Source organism: Haemaphysalis longicornis, unplaced genomic scaffold (assembly GCF_048455015.1).
Source record: "Haemaphysalis longicornis isolate Haplotype H1 unplaced genomic scaffold, Haemaphysalis longicornis Haplotype H1 scaffold_1, whole genome shotgun sequence".
In the NCBI taxonomy this organism is placed as follows: Eukaryota; Metazoa; Arthropoda; class Arachnida; order Ixodida; family Ixodidae; genus Haemaphysalis; species Haemaphysalis longicornis.
This window is the reverse complement of record NW_027526203.1, coordinates 95,132,009-95,154,014: the sequence shown is the minus strand read 5'-3', so window position 1 is coordinate 95,154,014 and position 22,006 is coordinate 95,132,009. Positions and strand designations below refer to the sequence as shown.

The 22,006-nt window shown below is 44.8% G+C and overlaps 1 protein-coding gene across 1 annotated transcript in view; it reads left to right on the top strand.

Annotated features, from left to right (window-relative positions):
• Positions 1-22,006, top strand: part of LOC144178212 (nose resistant to fluoxetine protein 6-like) — a 216,268-nt gene that overhangs the window by 175,105 nt on the left and 19,157 nt on the right. The window contains exons 10-13 of the mRNA XM_077705894.1: positions 3,607-3,686; positions 8,481-8,603; positions 11,220-11,340; positions 11,798-11,984. Of these exons, the coding sequence (XP_077562020.1) occupies positions 3,607-3,686; positions 8,481-8,603; positions 11,220-11,340; positions 11,798-11,984 (511 nt within the window). The remainder of the gene's footprint in view (positions 1-3,606; positions 3,687-8,480; positions 8,604-11,219; positions 11,341-11,797; positions 11,985-22,006) is intronic.

Below are 22,006 nucleotides of genomic sequence, written 5' to 3'. Positions count from 1 at the left end.
AACTTAAAGATAATGAAACAATTTAAGCCTGCTGAAATACCTATCTGCTCTTCGGCTCAAATAAAAACCTGCTGTATACATGCCTGGTGTTCGCCCGTGTAATTTAACGTACGCTACGCTGAGCTATAGATATACTGAAATGTTGTTTTCTGTAAAAAAAGTAAATTGTAGCGAAATTCTTTACTAAGTATCAACGTATACTACGCTTAGCTATTCAAACGACCCGCCTGGGTGGCTAAGTGGCTAAGGCGTTGCGCTTCTGAGCAGGAGGTCGCTGGTTCGATTCCCGGCCGCGGCAGCCGCTTTTCTGATGGAGGCGAAAAGCAAAAACGCCCCTGTGTACGAGATTTCGGGGCACGTTAAAGATCTTTCGGTGGTCAAAAGTAATCCGGAGCCCTCCCCTACGGCGCGACTCTTCGCCTGAGCTGCGCCGGCGCGTTAAACCCTACAAGCAATCAATCAAAGCTATTAAAACATTGAAGTATTGTTTTTTCCTGCAAATTAAATAGCTTGCCAAATACTCTATTAATTCTAACTCATTGATGTGAACCTTTCCACATGGTTCCCGAGCAGTACAGCCGTCAGAAGTGTTCAGTTGAACAAGAAAACTGATGCACATGGCTGTCGCTTACCTTAGTAACAAGGCTAGTCAGCGAGGCTGTATACGCATGCGCTAGACCAGCTGGGCGCCGAAACTGGGCCGCCGACGCTAGGCGGGTGGCTATCCTGCGGGGCTGCTCTGTGCATCGGACAAGGGAGGTTACACGCATATTTTTTGTTGTGATTGTTCTCGTTAACACTTTGAAGAACTGTGCAAGAAAAATAAAATACCGGATGGAGATTGGTGATAAAAAAAGAAATCTTTCTCATTGAGAAATCTTTCGTACCACAGCGCAGAAAACCGAAAGATTGATATACTTTCATGGCTAAACACTCGCCATGCCGCTTCAAAATATATTGATTGATCGTAGAGTTTAACGCGCCGACGCACGCAGGCGATGAGGCGCGCCGTAGTGGAGGGCTCCGGATTAATTTTGACCACCGGGGGTCATTAACGTGCGCCGAAATCTCGTACACACGGGCGTTTTTGCTTTTCGCTTCCATCAGAAAAGCGGCCGCCGCTGCTAGGAATCGAACCCGCGACCTCGTGCTCAGCAGCACAACGCCTTAGCCACTGAGCCACCGCGAAGGGTCGCCCAAATATATTGCGTTCAAATATCCTGTGAACAATGAACCCCTTACGTTGCAAGTACTAACTTCGCGACGCATTTGTTGCACGGCAAAGCCGATGAGAATGGTTTTCTCTAAGATCTTCATTTCCCAAGTTTAGCACCAGCCAAGGCGTTTGTCGAAGTCTTGCGAGTGGTAATTAGTGCTAGCAATTAAGCCGCATGCAAATACTATAATCACAAGACCGCAGTTTCGTTGAAATCTTTGGGCGCCAACCTGACTCTATGACTTCCCCAGTTATTTCTAGCAGCTGTTCTTTTCACTCTGCAAATGGAATTACGTCAATTGATTACGTATACGTTCCAGCGCTAATTGTATACGAGTGGTCACGGCGGAACGCTGCGCGTCTGACCTCCAGCTGGGATTGGTAACTGTAGCGGCAGCTGTTGGATCCCACGGCAGCGTTGCCATGATGGTTCCAAATTACGGGTCGGTGACACCGGCGCTAAATTTACTTCGTTCTCTTCGTGATACAATGCATTCATTTCTCAGTAACTACACAGAGACTAATTCCACCCCTTCACTTGGGAAAGCGCACTGCACTTCTTTTTTGCGTGGTCGCACTTACAGCTGGCCACGTGCGCTCGTCGTCCCCTCCCTCTGGCTCACTGTCACACGGGGAACATCTTTCCCGAAACACACACAGCGCGCAGAACAACAGGACGAAAGACGGAGGGATGTACAACACAAGCGCTTGTGTTGTACATCCCTCCGTCTTTTGTCCTGTTGTTCTGCGCGCTGTGTGCGTTTCGTTCAAGTTGATTTACCAACTCGCCCAACTTTCAGTGTAACATCTTTCCGCAGAAGGTGAATTTCCTTGTTTTCTCGAATCACCCTTGGCTGGCTGACGCATGCGCCTTGGCTCTCCGATGCCATACTAAAGGCTTCTATAACCTCACTGGTCGTCCTGTGGGAGGTCCTATATAGGACAAACCGGAAGGTGCCTGAACGAGCGGCTGCGGGAGCATAAGAACGCGTGCGCCAAGCTACAAGCGCCCGGGAATTTGGCCGATCAATGCAAAAAAATGCAAATGCGAACCCCTATTCAATTAAACAACAGTACTGGCACGCTCCCACAGCACCCGCCGCGGTGGCTCAGTGGCTAAGGCGTTGCGCTGCTGAGCACGAGGTCGCGGGCTCGATTCCCGGCCGCGGCGGCCGCTTTTCTGATGGAGGTGAAAAGCAAAAACGCCCGTCTGTACGAGATTTCGGCGCGCCTCATCGCCTGCGTTGCGTCGGCGCGTTAAACCCTACAATCAATCAATCAACGCTCCCACAGCAGGACGACCTGGGAGGTTATAGAAGCCTTTACTATGGCATCGGGATGCCAAGGCGCATGCGTCAGCCAGCCATCGGTGATTCTGCAAACACAAGAAAATTCACCTTCTGCGGAAAGATGTTCCCCATGTGACAGTAAGCCAGAGAGAGGGGACGACGAGCCCACGTGTCCAGCTGTGAGTGATACCGCGCAAAAAATAAGTGACGATAACAACTATCAAGAACTTAACACAGATACGGTATTGTGCGGGGTTTTGAACGTTTCCGTATGAATGTTTATATTTCCAATGTTTTCTGATAGGGTCAGAAAATAAAGCCCACTTGATAGTTGCGATTTCGTAAGTCTGCATCGTGCGTTCCGCCGTCCTTCGCCTTCGTAATTTCAATCTAGCGCAGTGTTTTTACAAGAAATATCCTATTTGCATACCTAATGCGACGCATCATCTTCCCTTCAGTTGTGATGTTCTCGAAGAGTGCTTGTCGCGACGTTTGCAACTCCAAAACGCGCGTTTATTCTGTTGTCAGTTGCTTTATATTTGCCTGGAATGGTCAGATGGATTGGTCTGTTTTCTTTATAAAAGTGACAATTAAGACACCATACAACCGAGTGTTAATTGAAAGTAATAGCTTTTAGTAAATTGCTGAAGTTCTTTCCTGACCTCATGGACGTTGTTTTCACCGAAAAATATTCAAAATATCAAATCTCGTGTCATTAAACGTCCTACGAGGCGTCACAGAGGAAACGCCGTACGCAGAGTGATAAATGTGTTAACTGCTTGTCTTAATTGAAGTGCTTCCATCAAACGGAAATGGAGGCATCCCTGTACGACTGCACAATTTTGTTTTTCAGTTGGTGGCTTTTGTCGGGGGTTGTTGTCGGTGGCTTCCGAGCGCACAATCGAGTCGCAGTTACAGGGAGGGGAAACTTCGTATCGCTTCTGGTGCACAGATTAGCTTTTTGAAATTTTCCTCTAATATTGTCATGATTGTTACTGCGCCATAGCTACCTTTAATCGAACGGATGCTGCATTTTGCCGTAATGGTGCTTTTGTGCCGTTCTCACGTTGCGGGTGTTTGTTCTGTTCCGTTCCCTTGCAGTGCCAGCCTCACTACTGGTACATCAGCGCCGACTTGCAGATCTTCCCTGTCGTGCTGGCGACGTCCATACTCATGGGCAGGTAAGCATTGCTCGGCTGTCTTTTATTTTGGTGGAAATATTCGAGCGCTGTACCACATAATACCTGTACCACATGCACTTCTGCCCAAGGGAACTGTCGTTCTTCCCCCCACTCTGTCACTGCCGACGGGTTCTGTCAACGCCGGCACCAATAATCGATAGCATTCCGTGCATCATGCTTATGCACTACCGCATTTCTCTAGGCATAGTGTTTTTCACTGCACAGTGGCACTTTTCTTCACAATACGCACGTCGTACATTGAGAAAGGATGCATGTATCTTTACTGCCGACTTCGCTACGCTGTCTTGGGAGTCTCCCTATCGCTTCTGAAGGATTCCGGTCATATTATTGAACAATGCGAATCATTCCGCTTTTTAATCACGCACCACCACTTTTGAATGGTATTTTTGGATCTGTAATTGCCCGCAAATGTCGGTCTGCCATTTCCGTTCGCAAATCCAGCGAATAGGAAAGGATACGATCGATTACACGACACACAAAGCTGTGGCGGCAGCAGTACTAGCTGGGGGCGCTCAGCGTCAGAAAAAAGTACGAAAACACAAAAAGCACGAAAAAATGTAGCGTGTCACTTTGCCGCGTGTCACTTCACGTGACTTAAAGTGATCAGAACTGTAATCATTAGCAGTTGCATGTATGCAGTTGAATGCAGTTGCAGTTGCAGTTGCAGTTGAATGCGTGCACGCGGACACAAAATTTCCGAACCTGCGAAGTGGCCAGCAAAACTCGTTTTTGTGAATGTGCTTGAAAAAGCTTGAATTTCTCGGGCGTCAAGATGAACAGTCTCTCACAGGTAGTCTGTGAGAGCATGTGTTTTTGAGCACGGGTTTTTCGGGACTCCTGCGGGACGCGAGAAACTAGCGCGTCTCCCAGTGGAGGGGGAAAATAAAAAAAAAACGAGTGTGTGTTTCTGTACCTGTTGCTTGTGGCGCTTAATAAAGGAACCCTGGAACGCTTTTTTCAACTTTTTTGGAGTCTTAAATGCTTGCTGAACGTAGTCCACCGACATATGCAGTACTTAAATTAGGGCGCCGCTAAGTACCTGAGCCAAAAGTTACTGCTCTATGCCCATCAGAAAACTTGGCAAGTTGCTCAAATAATTTTTCTCTCTTTCGGAGTCTTGGCGTTCTTCAGCCGCTGCAATCATCTCACTATAGTGGTTTAGTGGCTAATGGGCGGCTTTCCTTCAGTTGCAGCAATGAATGAATTCGGTGGACACTTTAAAAAGAGCCACAAAAGCAACGCAGAAACGGCAGGCGTATATGCTGCAATGAGAAAATCCCTCAGTGCCGCTCCGTGCTGGTAATAACTACAGGCAAACCCCGTTACTGCGTAGTAGGCGGGGAACGACGCTTAGGTACAGGCTAAACGGTGTACGGATTAACCGCCAATGCCAGTTTAGCGCCTGCTTACCGGCCGAAAAAGAACTACGACGTGCTGCTCTCAAACACACACACACTCAGGCAGGCTTTATTTGCGTGCCGACCTTTGCCTGCCGACATTTTACCGACCTTGGGCGTCGTGAAACCCCGCGAATTTCCAGGAGGCGCAGTTTCGCATGACGCGTGGTTTGGCGCATGTTTTCTACCGAAAGAAATAATAGTTCGGACTGTTACCAGGTTATCAATCACGGATCATACAAATAACGTGGTGGAGTTTGCTTCTATGTTTGACAATAAAATAAAAATTATGTGTTTGGCGTTACAACAACATAAGAGGGCAGTACAAGCCTCTTTAGGACAAAGCGAACCCAATGCATGGCATCTGTCCACACTCCTCCTAGTAAGGTGCTGGGTTATATGATCGAATACAAGAGAAAAATAACAAAGAAAAGTGACAGTTTTATGCATTACTGCCGTGACTGAAGTCGACCTCAACTGATGAGTGAAACGGCGACATCGGTACGCTCCGCGGGTATCAGGTGTAGGGTTTCGCTGCCCTTAAGCGTCATACAAGCGCTGGTGTCTTTTTCTGTGATCATGCCATAATCTTGTAACATGGCAGCAGACGATCACGTGGCGGCGGTGGCGGCCGGGAAGGTGATAACGCAACAAAGCTTGCATTGAAGCAGGGAGCTCAACTATGTTACTAAAAGTGATTGAAACAAATAAATAGAAACAGTATTAAAAGATTGTGTTATTTTCTAAAGTTCATCATCCCCCTTTCGCCCACTTTTGGATCAACGTAGCTCGATCGCCTTGTGGTGTTGACGCCAATTTTGACTTGCAGAAATGTGTTTCCCTTGCCAGCCTCAGCTACCGCCTTAATTTTTATAATAGTGCGAATGGTTTTTATATCATTTACGCGCAATATTTGATACCTTGATACCTTGGTGGTGATCTTTATGAGTGAAGCGTCAAATTACACTGCTTGTCGTCATAGCTATACGTGTAATACGTCACTGATTGCTTACGTTGCGCATACGCAAAAAAACACATGGCGAATTCCGTGTGAATTTGTGCAGTCTCGAATAGGGCTTGGTGGCAGTGTGTTAACGTCGCTATCACATGCAACTGTCGTCCGGCGTCGCAGCTCGACCATCGAACGTCTGTGCACATGAGATTTGGACGGTTTTGTGCCTGTGGGTGTAGACCAAGAAAGAAAACAGTGCCCACTAACCGTTTGATGGGCAATGGGATGCTACGGCTTAAGTGGGCCGCCAAAACATGGGGTTTAATAGTGGGTTGGGTGGGAGAATATTCGCATACGTGTAACACAATTACACAATAAGCGGGTAAGCATTAACGAGGTAACGTTTCGTTAGGTTACGCGACGTGTTACGTTAGGGATGTACAGCCATAGACAAATGAAACGCGACCCCGAAAACCAGAACACACAAATAGCGTGATTTCTTTACATGAAGGTCAAAATGACGCACGCATTCATGACAGCAACAAAGTTGGGAAGTCTGGCTTTTAAAATGTACCAATAGCACGCCATTATTTTTCCTACACGACTACATGTTTCCGTTGTGCGTGTTCTGGTTCATATTTTGGTGTTCGCAGTTCATTTCTCCTTGACTGTACGCACGAATTTAGGAAGCATCGCAAGTAACGCGCTGTCGGTAACGGCATTACTTGAAACGCGTTGATGCCAGCACCGAGAAGGTGTAATTGCAGAACTTCTCTGGGCTCTTAATAGATTTCAGAGCTGCACAGAGCGGTTCGGAAGAAAACTACAGAAGGGTGCATAAATATATGCTGTTTTGGTGAGTGATAGCTCGGCTAGTACAGTTGGCTTGACAAAATTCACGCGAAAGTAGGTGCGTCGAACTGCGTTTCGCGGGGATTGATGTTCTCCGTCGGGAAGGTGTAGGCGGCTCCAGGAGTCTTTTAAAGAACCGCCTTTGCAGTTGGAGCGGTAATGAAAGACGTTTCGCAAGCGCTGAGAGGCTCCAGAAGAAAGGGTGGCGTTCGAAGAACAGGAGTTTCTGAACAGCTGCCCTTACAGGTACAAACCCCCGCCTAATTCCCTGTGAAGCTATCTCTACCAAGCCTGCCGCGCGGGTCCTCCCCCATTCTACGAGGTGCGCGCTCTGCATTCCGTCCCTTGTACGCGGCATAATAAGTCCGTTTGGATACTAGTCATAACGTGACGAAACCCACGCCACAGCTTCGAGCAGGTGGAGATATGCGCGGTGTTAACATCACAGTAAGCTGTGTCTACCCGTGCCCTTACGCGTTAACGGAGGGACCCTAAATGTTTGTATATCTGGTCCTCCGGCGAACCTAATGTATATGCCGACTCGTTATTTCGAATTCTCCCTTATTTTGTTTGAAACGCACAATAGTTACTATATGTAAATGCACCGAGAACTTTCAACAAATTTCAATAAAGCCCAAAGACGCCCCCAATTTTGGCATCTGTAGTCGTTTTCAGGTGAGCGGAAGACAGGTAAAGAGGCTGAAAAAGCACACGTTGACAGACACACGGCACTAAGTTGTTCTAGACACGAGTCAGCAAGCTTCCAGTGTTCCCCTGCACCCATTGTTGGGTTAAAAAGACGATTTGGCTGGACGGACGATTTTTTGGAGGGAGCTGTCGATTTCATTCAGGGGGAACGCTTGGCAAATACTAGTTCCGGCATTGGGCATTGAAACGCTATAATCGGGCTGAGCGGACAGGGTACTTTGTGTCAGAATAACTTGGAGAATAACTTTGTTCTGTTCGTAAAAATCTGCATTGTTTTATTTTAAGTATTAAAACAATGATAGACGAGTTCTAGTTCAGCTGCTTCTTGTGACCTGTAATTTATGAAAAATCTACCGATTTAATTGAGCAACGTCATTTTTCAAAGATCCTATTAGAAACAAGCTCCTCCGCTTAGCAGTCGCCACTGCTAAACCGAGGATATGTGCATAAATTGATTGTTTGTCGAAATCGGAAGTATTACTTTCGGAAGTAAAGGTTTTTAAGAGTTTTAACTATGTTCCCTCAGCTTCTTAGCGAAAGAACAGTGGGCGGAATCACAGAGCATTTCGGTTATCAATTTAAAGCAACTAAAGTGCTAGGCAGAATACGTTGAGGTGTCAAAACATCAAAACTTCTTGTGAAATCAGTCCCTCAGCAAAATGCAAACAAATAAACAAAAAACAAACAAACAAACAAACAAACAAACAAACAAACAAACAAACAAACAAACAAACAAACAAACAAACAAACAAACAAACGAACTAATCAGAGCCCTAATTTAACATTTCTAGTGTGCACCGGAATGCTGGTTCATTACCCGTCATGCTCTCATAATGTCTTTCTTTCGCATGATTTCTCTTCCAGAAAAGTGAAATTGGGCGTTATCTTTTCTCTCATCATCCTGGCCGTGAGTGTCGTGGTGGTTGCCGCCCTCACCTATATCAACAGCTACCCTCCAGCCATCTTGCTCCTCGGCAAGGACGTCATGTGAGTGCATGCATTGATGCCTTTGTTCAAGTGCACACTCAAATACGCCGGTTGCATTCAATTTCACTGGTTCATCGGTGTTAAAAAACTTGACGTGGGACGGTCTGGGGAGTGTACGTTGCGCATGCGAAGCAGTGTTCCCCACTTTCAAACGATTTCGTGGCATAAAAAGAATACACTTTACTACAAGCTCAAAACGTGTGGTGGAATAACTCCTCTGGCAACGGTCCCAGACTGGATCTGGGCAACTCCTTCTCCAAATCATAAGGAAGAGTGCAAGGTTCTAGCGCCCGTGGGATTTGCTGAACAATTCCATACCATGTGGAGCAGGATGACCGGTGCATAGCAGCGTTAATTGAGCATCGAGGCTGGCAATTTTACTTTCCAATGCACGGTTGTGGAGGGAATGGAGGAGTGGTGGAAGGGACTGGTGGAAGAGAGGGGGAAAGGATGAGATGAGTTCAGTTCCTCAAAGCAAATGTGACACGCTCGTCTGTGCGATTTGGATTTCCGCAAAAGGTGCCTCCCGACGAACCTGCTTGCCGAGGACGAGTTTGCGTAAATCCAAAGTACGCGCACCGAGCTCACCTAAAGCCATTATGCTGCCAATACGTGAGTGGCTCACGTTTTCATACAGGAACAAAAAGGAATAAAAATTCTGATATCCCCCTGAAATGCAGTCATACGGCTGCAATAGAAAGCCATGTACCCAGCTGTCTCAAAAACGTCGCGGTTGAAAAATTTGACCTGATCCGGCAGTCAAACTCAAGACTACCGCCGGTCTCGAGCAGTCACTCAGCCAACTAAGATAACCAGTATGCTAACCGCTTGTAGAGCAAGAGCGAGTTATTCGACAACGTGAAGTCAGGGGCGGGTATTTTACGACCACTTTAGAGATAAGCCTAAAAATGCAATAAGTCTGTGTGAAAAGACAATTTAACTACACGGCTCTAATAACGGCGAACATACCGAAATTTCCGATGGCCGTTTTCGAGCGGGTTTTCTTGCTCCTAAAAGAAAAATGAGTGTTTTGCTGGTTGACCTAGAAAGTATCTATGTGTAACTGATCGCTATGGGCAAAGTTGCTCCTCGTAAGACTCGTGTCTTGATCCAGCCCTAGGGATTTTTTCGGAGGCTGCCGATTAGATCCTGGTCGTGGAAGCGAAAAACCTAAACGCCCGTGTGGCAAGATTTGGAGCATGGCTAAGCTTACAAGGCAATACCAGTAATTCCGTAGCTATCCACTACGGCAAGCCTCATAGCTGAGAGGTAGATTGGACACGTAAAATGTCCAAAATTTGAAAAAAAGAGAATTTAGTAGCGTGGTAGACGGGGACTCCAATCATCGTTGCTCCTTGTACTGGCCAGCGAAATCAACGCTCAAAACTGCGGGTTGTACAGAAATAACGCTACAGGAAAATCTCGCAGTGAGGCTACTTGCCTTCATGCAAACACTGGAAAGTGTTCTATTCCTACTTGTTCTGGCCTACTAATATTCGGGTTATTGTAGCTCATATTTGGCACTGAGCAATTCGCTAGTTTATTTCCCACGTCTCGCTTACAAGCATCACACCGTTGCTAATGCGGGGCCGCGGCGCGTGCGTTTGGTTTACTTGCAATTCCACACGCTGCTGCTTTCAGGTTTGTTTGCAAATGTGAACTACTGCCAACAAAATGGCTGCACGGCATAACACCTTAACTAATTGTACTGCCTAACAAAAAGCGCCTGTCCGCTTGAGTTATATTCACTCTGCGTACCATGCCTTGAAAGTTACCAAGGGAAATCCGGCATTTCTTTGCTTCAGCGAGACAGAATAAATCACATCAGCGTTATTTGACATGTTGCGGCAGGAACCCAGTAAATGTTAACAGCAGGGTCGTTCGGTGCTTTGCCGTTCTTAGCACGTGCTTATTTGTCGGAAAATTACATTTTAGAAGCGGTCATCGTGTTTTTTACGTTTTTTTTATTTGTAAAGATCGGAAGTTTGAAGTTTGATCGGAAGTTTGATCGGATGAAGCACGTGGTCTCCTAACCAGTTGATTATATTATGCAGCATTCAGCGTCGTCCTATGCATGCATAAATATATAAAATGAATTTTTGCATTTCAGTGCTTAAAGTACGTTAGCCCAGGAAGCTACCGTATCTATATATGCTGATGTCAGCATTGTCTTCCTCGTGGTCTTAGTACTCTGCTCTGATCCGGGAAAGACGTTATAAAGTTTCCTACAGAACTAAATCGGGGTTCCTAACCATGTAATACATTATTACTCCTATTAATTATGCAAAATTGTTTCATATTTTCAATATTGAACCCGATGAAAGTGTCTGTTTAACGGAGATCGGAAACGACAATCTCATGCTCTCATCGCAAAACTTTATGCCCGTTTCAAAAAAGAAAAGGAATTAATGTGTGAAATTTTGCCTATATATAGGCGCATAATATTATTTGTCTTCGAGCTCAAAGGAGCTTCTTTTCGCAACAATCTGCATTGTAAGCAAAATTTTTAACAGGCATCTTTGGGGTAGAGGATTTTTCTTTGGTGCAACCTGGTGAGTGTATGATTAACTGTTTCGCTTCTTTTTCTTATTCACTGGTGCATTTGCGATTTGGCAGATACTCAAAGGAGCTGCTGTCGGAGATCTACTTCAGGCCGTACGTTCACGTCGGGCCTTACCTAATTGGTTCGCTGGTGGCATGCTTGTACCTCAAGCGCCCGCGGCTTCGCATCCCACCTGTGAGTGCTCTGGGCTCTTTAACACCCTCTTCTGTGCTTTTCGCCACGAGCCCCCCTTGCAACACTTAAAAATATTGACTGACGCCTTCCACACGAAATGTAAACAAAAAATACAGTAAGCTAAGGAGTTAACTCCTAACTCATTTACCCCCACATCGGTGAAACAGATTGCCTCTCGTGCACCATGAAAGGAAATTTCTGTCTACATCAGTGCTCCCTCTGTTTATAAAGATTTAGGTATTTCTTGATATAGTATTGCTGTTATAATGTACAATAAGTAATGTTTAATCCCGCTCATGTTAGGTGATACGACATAGTCGTCCACGAAGTGAAACCTAGGTCCTCTAATACTTTTTGGGGTGGCACTACATGGTCGCTGTGATTCAGTGAGCTGCTTAGAAGCTTCCCATTTGGCCGCCTGTGGTTCTTCTGTGGCTCAAAGTCCTTCTCTTGGCAGCTTCTCGAGTTGATGGGCTGGCTGGCGTGTGCGGCGGCTGGCGCGTACGTGAACATGGTGACCGTGGCCTGGAAGGACGGGCGATATCCCAGCCCGCTCTGGGCCAGTGCTTACGCCGGCCTGCACCGGGTCGTCTGGGCCGTCTGCCTCGGATGGGTCGTGTACGCGTGCGCCATTGGGCGGGGAGGTATGCGTGCCTTGTCCTCTTCGTGCAGCGACCGTGTTTCTTGTGCGCTGCTGGTGAGCACGGCGGCCCGTTTCAGGGAATTTCGGCTCGCTCGAACTGTTGCGTGAAACGCCACCCTGAGAAGTTTCAGTCCAACAACCACGCTTTGTTCGCACGCCACAGCAGTGGGAGGTCTCCTCCAACACTGCCTATAAATGCTTTCTATGCGGAAAATGCGACGACAGACGATCCGAAAGCAAACAGAAAAAAAACTCCAACTTTTACTTGGACTTGTAACGGTGACCCATAGGGAATACTCTACGATGATTAGTATCAACTCTTATGTAGCCAGTTGAGTTCTTCCTAAGCTAGGGACGGTTATTGATTAGCTGCCGCATTGGGCTCAGGCATCGCGCATTTCGTTCTGCACACCCTGGGTCGGTGGTTTTCAGCCGTGAGTGTTCCAAGGACCCCCTCTGGGCTCGTAAAGTGATGGGGGACCCCGCGATCCGTGTCATTGTGTCAAACAATGTGCACATGCAGCTAAATTCTCCCACAGAGTTGCAATGTAAGCCTTTCGAGGCTGATATTTATGCTATGCTTGGCATATTGCAAAACGATTTGGTCTGGCAGGTAAAAGTCACCAAAACTTTCATATGCTGCCTTTTCTGTGTCTGGCTTTTTTGCATGGCTTCGTGTTGTGCAAAAAGCTGATGTTAAATGTTGTGCTACGCGAAGAAAAAAATAAGCATATACGTCATGCAGCGAAGTCAACTTTTAGGAACGAAGCTTCTTAATGGTTCTGCCTGTCGGGGTCTAATGTCATTCGTCGTAACCATCGTGTCATGCAGTCCGGCACTAAAACAGCTGGATACTCGTTTACGCCTCGCAATAGAACGTAACGCGTACTGAAAAAAAGCACCGGGACACCGGTTTACGGCTCGCTCGGAAGCGCTTGGTAACGTGTTCTAAAAAAACACGGGGACATTCGTTTACGCCTCGTGCTAGAACACTTCGTGCTTCAAAGAGAAGAGAGTTTTACAGCAAAGACGTATAGCTCCCCCCCCCCCCTCCCCCGAACGGTTTCATCTCCGTTAGCAAAAACACCCAGGTGCCAAGAGTACGCTTATACACCATGCTTCACCCCTCCGCAGGTTTCACGTCAGTGGAGATGGCCCGGGATTCTTTTGCACTGGAAGCAGGGTTCAGCAAAAACAAATAAATGGGAGGGGAGATGGGGAGATCCACACACATATAAAATTTGGGAAAATGCTCTGCGCACCCGGAAATGCCCTCGCGGATCCCCTGGGATCCGCGGACCCCTATCTCAGAACAACCGCCCTAGGTGTCACCGCCGTTTCAGGTTGGTGTGAAAGAGTCAAAGTGGCCGTAATTTACGAATAGGCAAAAATTGTCTTTATTTATGTTCTCAATAGGCAGTAAGTGCCGTCCTTATTTCGGGGTTTAAAAAAAGGACCACAAAATGCGATCTTCATGTAAAGTTTCAACCAGTGGCGTAACTAGATAAGATGGCGCCCATGGCAAATATATTTTCGCGCCCCTCATCAATCAATCAATCAATCAATCAATCAATCAATCAATCAATCAATCAATCAATCAATCAATCAATCAATCAATCAATCAATCAATCAATCAATCAATCAATCAATCAATCAATCAATCAATCTCTTTATCATAGTGCCCAGGTACAGCCGTAGCCTTTGTTCTGGCGCACTTAAAAAAAAGACAGACGACGACACAAATACATTCACGCGTGAGAAGAACAACAAAATACACGCGAAGGAAAAAACTAGAATGAAGAATAAAGGTCATTTAACAAAATCAATGATTTCGGCACACTAAAGTTTGAACAATCACGAAACGATAAAACACAGTGTCATTAAAATTCGACAATACGAACGGGCAGATATAGATATATCTGAGTAGGAACAGTAACAAAGGCGAGCAACATAAACGAAAATAGGGCAATGAAAATAGAATTAAAACTGGTCGGAACCAAGTCGGGGAGAGACACAAGTCAGAAGGTCGCACATGTAAGACCGAAGGGGTGTATGAAACAGGTCAATATTATGGGAGTAGAGATTGTATGTTTCTTGAAGGCGGTACAATGTGCAGTGTCTATTGCATGTCTTACGGGTACGAAGTATAGACTCTAAACTTTTTTTCCTCCCATTGACTCCCTAGAGGTTCTTTTTCGCCTGTCCTCTAGTGGTCCTCCTTCTAGGAGTTTTTTTACTACATGGAACAGGGAGGTTTTGTTTACCTTCTCAAAACAGGGCGTTTTTAGGTTATAGAAAGGAGGTATTTAGGGAGTGTTAAGAAATGTTCGGGAGAATTTAAGGTGGTCAAAATGGAGTATTCTTTGCTTCCTGAAGGGCGTTTTTAAGTGATGTTTATGGAATTTTTAGGCGGTTGAATAGGAGCCTATTATGGCTCCCTTTGGAAGTACTTATGTTAGTTTAGGGGCGTTTTTAGGAGGTTCAAGGGAAGCATTTACTTCTTTTGAATGGAGTTTGACGAAAGCTTGGGGAGTTTTGTAGGCCTTCCGAAAGGAGGTTTTCAAGGCCACAAGGGAGAATTTCTAGTTCCCTGCGGGAGTACTGATTTCACCCGGTTTTTCTCGATTTCAGGTTTATTTCAAACGAACTTTCGCAGACAAGTTTACATGGTACATGGTGTACACAAGGAGGTTCCGAAATAAATACTTATGGCGACCTCATATTAGAAATCACAAATGGTACATTGCTAAATAACACGCCAGTTAGGAATTGAAGACAGCAATACGATGCTAGTTGAACAAACCGTAGAAACAATATTACTACAAGAATTGGAAATACGCGAAAAATAAAGATAGGCACAAACACAACCGCATGGTAAGTGACATCATTATATAATACTAGAGGATCGAGAACGCGTCAGTATTTATCAGAACTTATCAGTAAGCATCAGTACTAAGTACACAAAGTGAAGAAAAAATGGTTTCAGTGGTTTAAAACAACGAAACAATTTTTCAATTTGTGGTGATATGAGCGAGAGCTGTGCAACGATTTCATATTGAAAGGTAACAAGCATTTTGTAGGTGGTAAAGGCACAAGAGATAAATGATGTAGGAGACAGACTGCAGTGAGATGGCTATGGATAAATGAGTAATATAAAGAACGAAAACTATGCTGGGGAAAATACCAGTGCGTTTTGATAAAGACACAAATGCGCCAAGAAAAGTGACCGAGTCTGACGGGTTAATTGCAATGATATAGAACAGAATGGGTGGTATCGCGACAGCTTCTTTAGAGTGAGAACAAAAAGCCATGAAATTCGTGTATTTCGGATAATTTTTAGTTGATTCACTTCGCACCAGTTGCCAATATTATTTAGATAATTGTTTCAATTTAAATTAGTTTGTTAATATTATTGCTTCACTGAAAGATAGCTGTATTATCAGCATACAGAACGGCCCATCAAATATCCCGTTTTCAGTAAAAAAAGAAAAAAGAAAAAGTCAGAAATATAATACGGAATCCTTTTTGACTACTATCCAATGATTACAGGATTGAAAACAAGTATTAGTGAGCGATATTGACGCGATAAAAGTTAATTAGTTCTAAATCCTTCACACGTGGTTTGGTGCAGGCAAGGTCCAAAAAGGCATGTTCCACAAATGTTAGATATCTGTGTGCCTTCTTGGGATATTGAATGTTGAAAACCCAGAACGATGCAAACAGACTACACAGTCCTCCCAGTAAAGATGATGCAGTCAAGACACCCTGGCCATCGATGTGGAGGCTAACTTCCCCGTTCACGGAATGCAGGCAGGGAGTCAGAGGAACATCTGCCTGAAAAAGCAAAAAAGAAAAAAAATGCCCCACACGTAAAATTCAAAACAGACACTATGGTTAAATGAACTTAATAATTCGGTACAGTAATAAAATTGTAAGGCCAGGTTCCCTGCGAATTCCAGTACCTAAATTAGGAATGCAAAGGCTTCATAAAACCAAGTGCCAGTACATTAACCGTCGTGGCTTTTGCAGCAATAAAAAAGATATTACTTCCGCACAATATACTCGAGCACAACTTTAAATGACAGTGAAGATAAAATGCAAGTCTCTGTAGGTTGATAGATTAGTTTTTGTTTTTGACTGAAAAACACTTTGGTATTGCATGATTTTGTTAACTGCTGTTTCTTGCTTTAAGATGCCAGCTTGCATCTATTCAAGTGAGTGGGCACACAGTTAAAGATGCAAACCCTTACACTGCCTCTCCCCTACAATGGTGGCTCACTTTCATAGAAAAAGTACAGCTTTTGCGAGCTGGACGGCTGTTGCTAGCCGAGGCAATACTCACTTCTGCTGGAGGGGCCAACTTGGTTTCCGAATGCAGCCTTGCCTTGTACAGCACAGCCTATCCTGCCTTAAGATCTATGAAGTCATTCAACTCGATCATGTAGCAGGATCTGCAGAAGAAAATCGTGTCAGCAAATAATGAATTCATGCCGAAAAGGCACCCACTGCTTCAGTTATACTTGCAGATACCTCCACCTATTTCCCTCCTGGTGTTACATCCAAAGCTAATTTGTTAAGGCTTGTCTCATCAAGTATGGTCATCTGTCATAACACAGCTAGTCATACAGGAAAGTCCTTCACTGGGTCAAAAAACACTTTCTTTTTTTACAGTAGTAATAAACTAGGCGACTCAGTCATCCGTATTCTGACACCTTAATATTCTGTGTCACCGAGCTGACAAGCATTATTGGTGCATAAGGTCATTTGTAGCCGCAACCGTTACTACAGCCTTGTTAGTTAACGTAAACCTCGTTCATGGCACCAAATTACTTGTGATTGCATGGAAACAAAAAAAAAAGAGCTGAAATGGAAACGCTATTCTCGCAAACTTACCAACGCTGCATGCCACACCCCTGCTTTAGTTAATTTACCGTGATTGTAGAAGTTTCCGTCACGCAAAACCACAGTGCACTTTTTGGAGCTGCAAGCTCCGTGTCAAAATCGAGTGTCAGATGAATCGAGTAATTTTTGTGTGTGGTCTTACTATTGATTATGACAAAGTTATTACCAACAAAAAAAGAGTGTGTGCATTGTTCTTCTAAAAAAATGATATCCTTTTTTATGCCCGGCAGACTTGTGTCATGCTACGGCAAACTCGGTTCTTTTCCATAAGGGCATGAATTTGTGTTTTTAATTACGTGGCCTTAGCTGGCGACTGACGGGCCCCGATTGTATACAGACCCCTCATTATCATCCGAAAGGGAATAAAAACATTTCGGTTTCGAACCACGTCGCCGTCGTGGTCCACACTATATGCATTTAATCGTTCGATAGGGTCATAGCATCTTTTACGCATGTCACCGTTTCCTTAATAGGGTACGCTGTTAGATGTGAAGAGTCGACTCAAGCGAGCAAGCAACCCCACCGAATCTACAGGTCACAGTTTTCGAAGGGGGTGGCCGTCTGATCTGCGGCTTTCGCCGACCAGAGCGCTAAGAATGAGTCAGAGCCTTGAACGAAAACAACACAAAGACTTATATTTGGACAGGCAAGCCACCAGGAGCGTTAACAAGTAGATATTACAAAGTAGAGCAGTTAATTAAAAAGAACGCGAGCAGTTCGATGCATATGAGAGACAGAGTTCCACAATATTCACCGACCGGGCCCGACGATGCACCGCTGTCGGAGGCGATTCGGCTACCTGAGTAACCGTCACGTTGCTTTGAAACGACGCCGCGCGCGACAAACGATTTCATCTCGAATGCCCTGTTACAAACCGGCCTACAAAAGAATGCGAATGCATACCCCAAAAGCCACAAACAAGTACAATAAAACGAGTGTGCGGGTTTTTTTTTGCCCGTGCGTGTACGTGCTGTGTGCGGCACGGGTACTTCGCAGTTAACCCTATCCAAACGTTTGACAAACGCATCCACTGATGACAGCGAGCTGTCCACCAGCGAGCTGTCCACAGCTGTCGCCGTATCCAAATGTTGTTAGCGGCCGTTCGTCGTGTGACAGGGGCACATAAAAATCTTTCTACCAAATGGCACTACTAGTCCTTCTCAAATAAGAAAAAATGATGGCCCAAGGCGAGGCGCTTGAAGCTCCGGCCGCACCAAGTCACCGGCCACGCTGCATTGATAGCACGGAGGTTGTTTACATCCGGGCAGCAAGTCGTGCCGCCAGGGCAAGTTGAGTCGCTGCAGTCGGGTGCGTTGGCGCGCTGGCACGAGAGTTTAAATTGTCTATATATGCGCAAGCAAGCGAAGCAGATGAACATTGCAATTGTTTGCAACGGCGAGAACTGTCTCTTTGTTAGCAGCAGACTTTGACAACACCTACCGCCAAAATAAACAGATTGAAACAACACGGCCGCACTCTCTGCTTGTGATCGCGCTGGCTGAAGCATCTATACGGGTATACGTACGGTATCGGTTTTGTAGCTGCATGCAACCGTCGCGTCCTGCTTTCTCGTTCTAATTAGCATTAGTCCACGGTTGAAGTGCTGACACACGGAAACAACACAAGACTAACATGGCGACCGCCCGCTTGAGATGATTACCCCAGTTTATTGTGGACGTGGTTGTATACAAGGAACCGAACGCCATCTCACAAATGGTGTTAAGTCGTTCTAAATCCTCCCTTTTGCTACACGGATGGGCAACGGTACTACCATGGATGTTCGTCCACTTTTTTAGACCATGCCTAGGAAGTACATTTTTTGCTATAATACTTTTCAGGGCACATTACTTGATTAAAACTCCATTTCCGGCTAGTTTGCGTTTACAGTGTAGGAGACTTACGGGTAAGTTTCGACGGTACTCTAAGATTTACATTTGCAAGCAACTCCGAACAAGAAATAATCCCGTGTACCAGTTTAAATAAAAAAATTAGGTCAGCATTGGTTCGTCTTGACTTCAAACTTCGGAGAGGATTAGAAGTAAAAAAGTCTGAACCATTGCCACTGCGGCGGGAGAAACGATGTTTGTGGATAGATATGAACTTATTTTGCACTTTTTCAAGTATACTGTTCGACTGGCACGTACCGTTCCAAACAACAGAGGCATATTCTAAAATAGGGCGGACAACAGACAAATAAAGCTTTAGTAGTGAGACAGGGTTGCTGAATCCTCTTGATATTCGACAGACAAACCCCAAGCGGCGAAGGGCGCGCTTAGAAATAGAATCCACATGAGCAGAAAAGTTTAGCGCACTGTCAAATACCACTCCAAGGTCAGATATTTTACACACACGTGGTAGTGGCACACTTTTCACAACGTACGGATAAAGTATGGGGTTTGTTTTACGAGTGTAGGACATAACCTACGTTTTAGTGCCACTAAGAGCAAGTTTGTTCGCGGAGCACCAGTTGCTAAAAGCATCCAAATCAGGTTGAAGAGCTATGCAATCTTCAGCGCTAGTAACTTCTTTAAATATTTTGATGTCATCAGCATATAACAGAAAACAAGAGTGATTTATAGAGGCTGAGACGTCATTAACAAAAAAGAAAACAAAAGGGGCCCCAGAACAGATCCCTGAGGCACACCACTGGAAGCATAGTAGGCAGCAGATTCTTTATCATTAACAGAGACAAAACATGACCTATTATTAAGATAGCTGCTGAGTAACTCCACGAAGAAAACAGGAATGTTATAAGTAGACATTTTATGCAGAAGCAAGGAATGGTCACAGTACAAGGAAGGTCACAGTACATGGTATCGAGTTGACCCCGCCCATGCACAGCTTCCGAGGCAAAGGACATAAAAGACACAAGGTTTGTAGTAGTTGAACGGCCAGATAAAAAACCGTGTTGTTCTGAAAGAAGGATGTTTTTGACACTACTCAACAAAATTACCTGCAAAATTGATTCGAACAGTTTGCTTGCCGAGCAGAGGATAGAAATCGGCCTCTAGTTTTCTACCTTTGTTTTCACACCAGACTTAAACACAGGAACAATACGCGCGACTTTCCAAAGGCGCGGAAAGGTAGATGATTTTATACAGTTGTTAAATATAGAAGCGAGAATCGGAGCTAGTATGACCCCGTAAGGTTTTAGTAGTGCGGAGGGAATTCCATCCAGACCAGAGGAACGAGATGGCTTTAGCTGTTTGAGTGTCTTGAGAACGTCTTCTTCGGATATAAGGGTGATACAGAAATTCGAAGAAGACAGTTCGCGGGCTCGGGAGAGGGTATTGGGTCCAAATACTGAACTGAAGGGTTCAGCAAATGCATCGGCAACAGAAGCGATATCATTTTCCTTTTCATCGAGAAGGCTGATGTGTTCTCGGCTCTTCGTGCCGGAGCGAAAACGGACGTGCTGCCAGAAGCATCTGGAACTCCGCGTAGCATCATTTTCAACAGCAGAGATGTACAGTAACCGATCCCGCTTATAGAGCACTTTGCACAAAGACTTGTAATAGACAAATTGCTGTTGCCATGACTCACTATTTGTCCGCCGTTCCTTCCGATGGGCACGCTTCTTATGTTTCAAGGCCACGGGGAGCTCACCTTTGTCCGGATAACAAAGATAGTGATTATTATTATTATTGTTGTTATTAATATTGTTGTTGTTGTTGTTTTTATTATTATTATTAATATAATCGTCGGCAATATGTTGAAAAAAGGCCATCTGGCTGTTTTGGGAAAGCGAATGAAGGATTTTTTGATTGATTGTTCGCTACAGTGGACGGTAGCCGTCTTAGAATATGTATTCATCGTACCATATACGCCAGAGGTCCACAAAATTCTTAAGAAAAGTGAAAGAAGAAATGGACCTTGGCAGTCACTGGTTTTCGTTTCGCTTTAGATAAAATAGAACCATGAAATGTATTGCTCAAATGATTTATTGCAAACTTCATATCTGCGTACTCTGCCCACGTTTTTTTTAATAATGCTAATGATGCGTTAAAATACTCATCCCGGCAATACCTGTTGTCTCCTCGTCGCATATCGCTGCCGTTTGTGACGCGAGGGCTGATGCTCATCGTCAGCAAGTTGCCAAGAAAAAAAATGACTCCAAACCACGCTGTGTGAAGGTGCTTTAGTTTCTTTATTTGACCACAAAGCAGCGCGTGCTCATACAAAGGAAATTACAAACAGAAATGTCAACAACGCAAAGTGATGTGGAAAATGAGGAGAAAGCTGCGCACATGCAGCTTGACAAAGCCCCACCTTCCAGAAAAAAAAACAAAAAAAGAAAAAAAAACAAAAAAACGAAAATAAAACAAGAAGGAAGACAGCAGGCAAACTATGCAATGATTTCTTAGGAAATAAGGCTTCCGCGATTTTATCAAATGCATATATTTTTGCATATAACAACACATTCAAAGCACTACTTTCTTATGACCCCAGACTAGATTTGTAGAACAATTTTTCTAACGTAATACACTTATTTTACAAAAACAAATGTCAGACAGACAAAATGATAATATTCTATGTGTGTGACAGACACAGGTCTCCTATGGTCCGTGGTTGTGTACGACTACGACTGAAGGAGGAATAGGTTGCTGCCCACAACTGAGTAGAGTAAAGACAGCGCTTGCAGAAAGTGAGTGCAGTTGTTCCAGAGTAAGCCTATATTTATTTAGCACATGCGGAATGGCAAATTTCAGCATTTGAAAGCCGTAATTTTTTCTCGGTGTAGGTATGTGCCAGAGTTCGCTGTGACGATTACAGCGAGCTGAAACGTTTAACTGCAGGTGAGCTAGGCTTTTCAGGGTAGTACTATTTGTGCGAATTTCGGATTTTAAAGACATTAAAAGCCGATATTCATAAACCGAGTTAAACCTTAGGACATTAAATTTAGCGAATAAATGAGATGTATGGGCATTGTAACACAGATTCCCAATAGCACGCATAGCATTTTTTTGGAGTGTGTATATCTTGTCTTTGGAGGACTCAGTTCCGGATGCCCATGATAAATTGGCAATGATGTAAATGTGAAGCGAAAAGTGTATGAAAAAGGAGAAGTTTAAGGGGAGTTGGTAGAAGCGACTGGCACCTTCTAAGCATCCCCAGAGACTT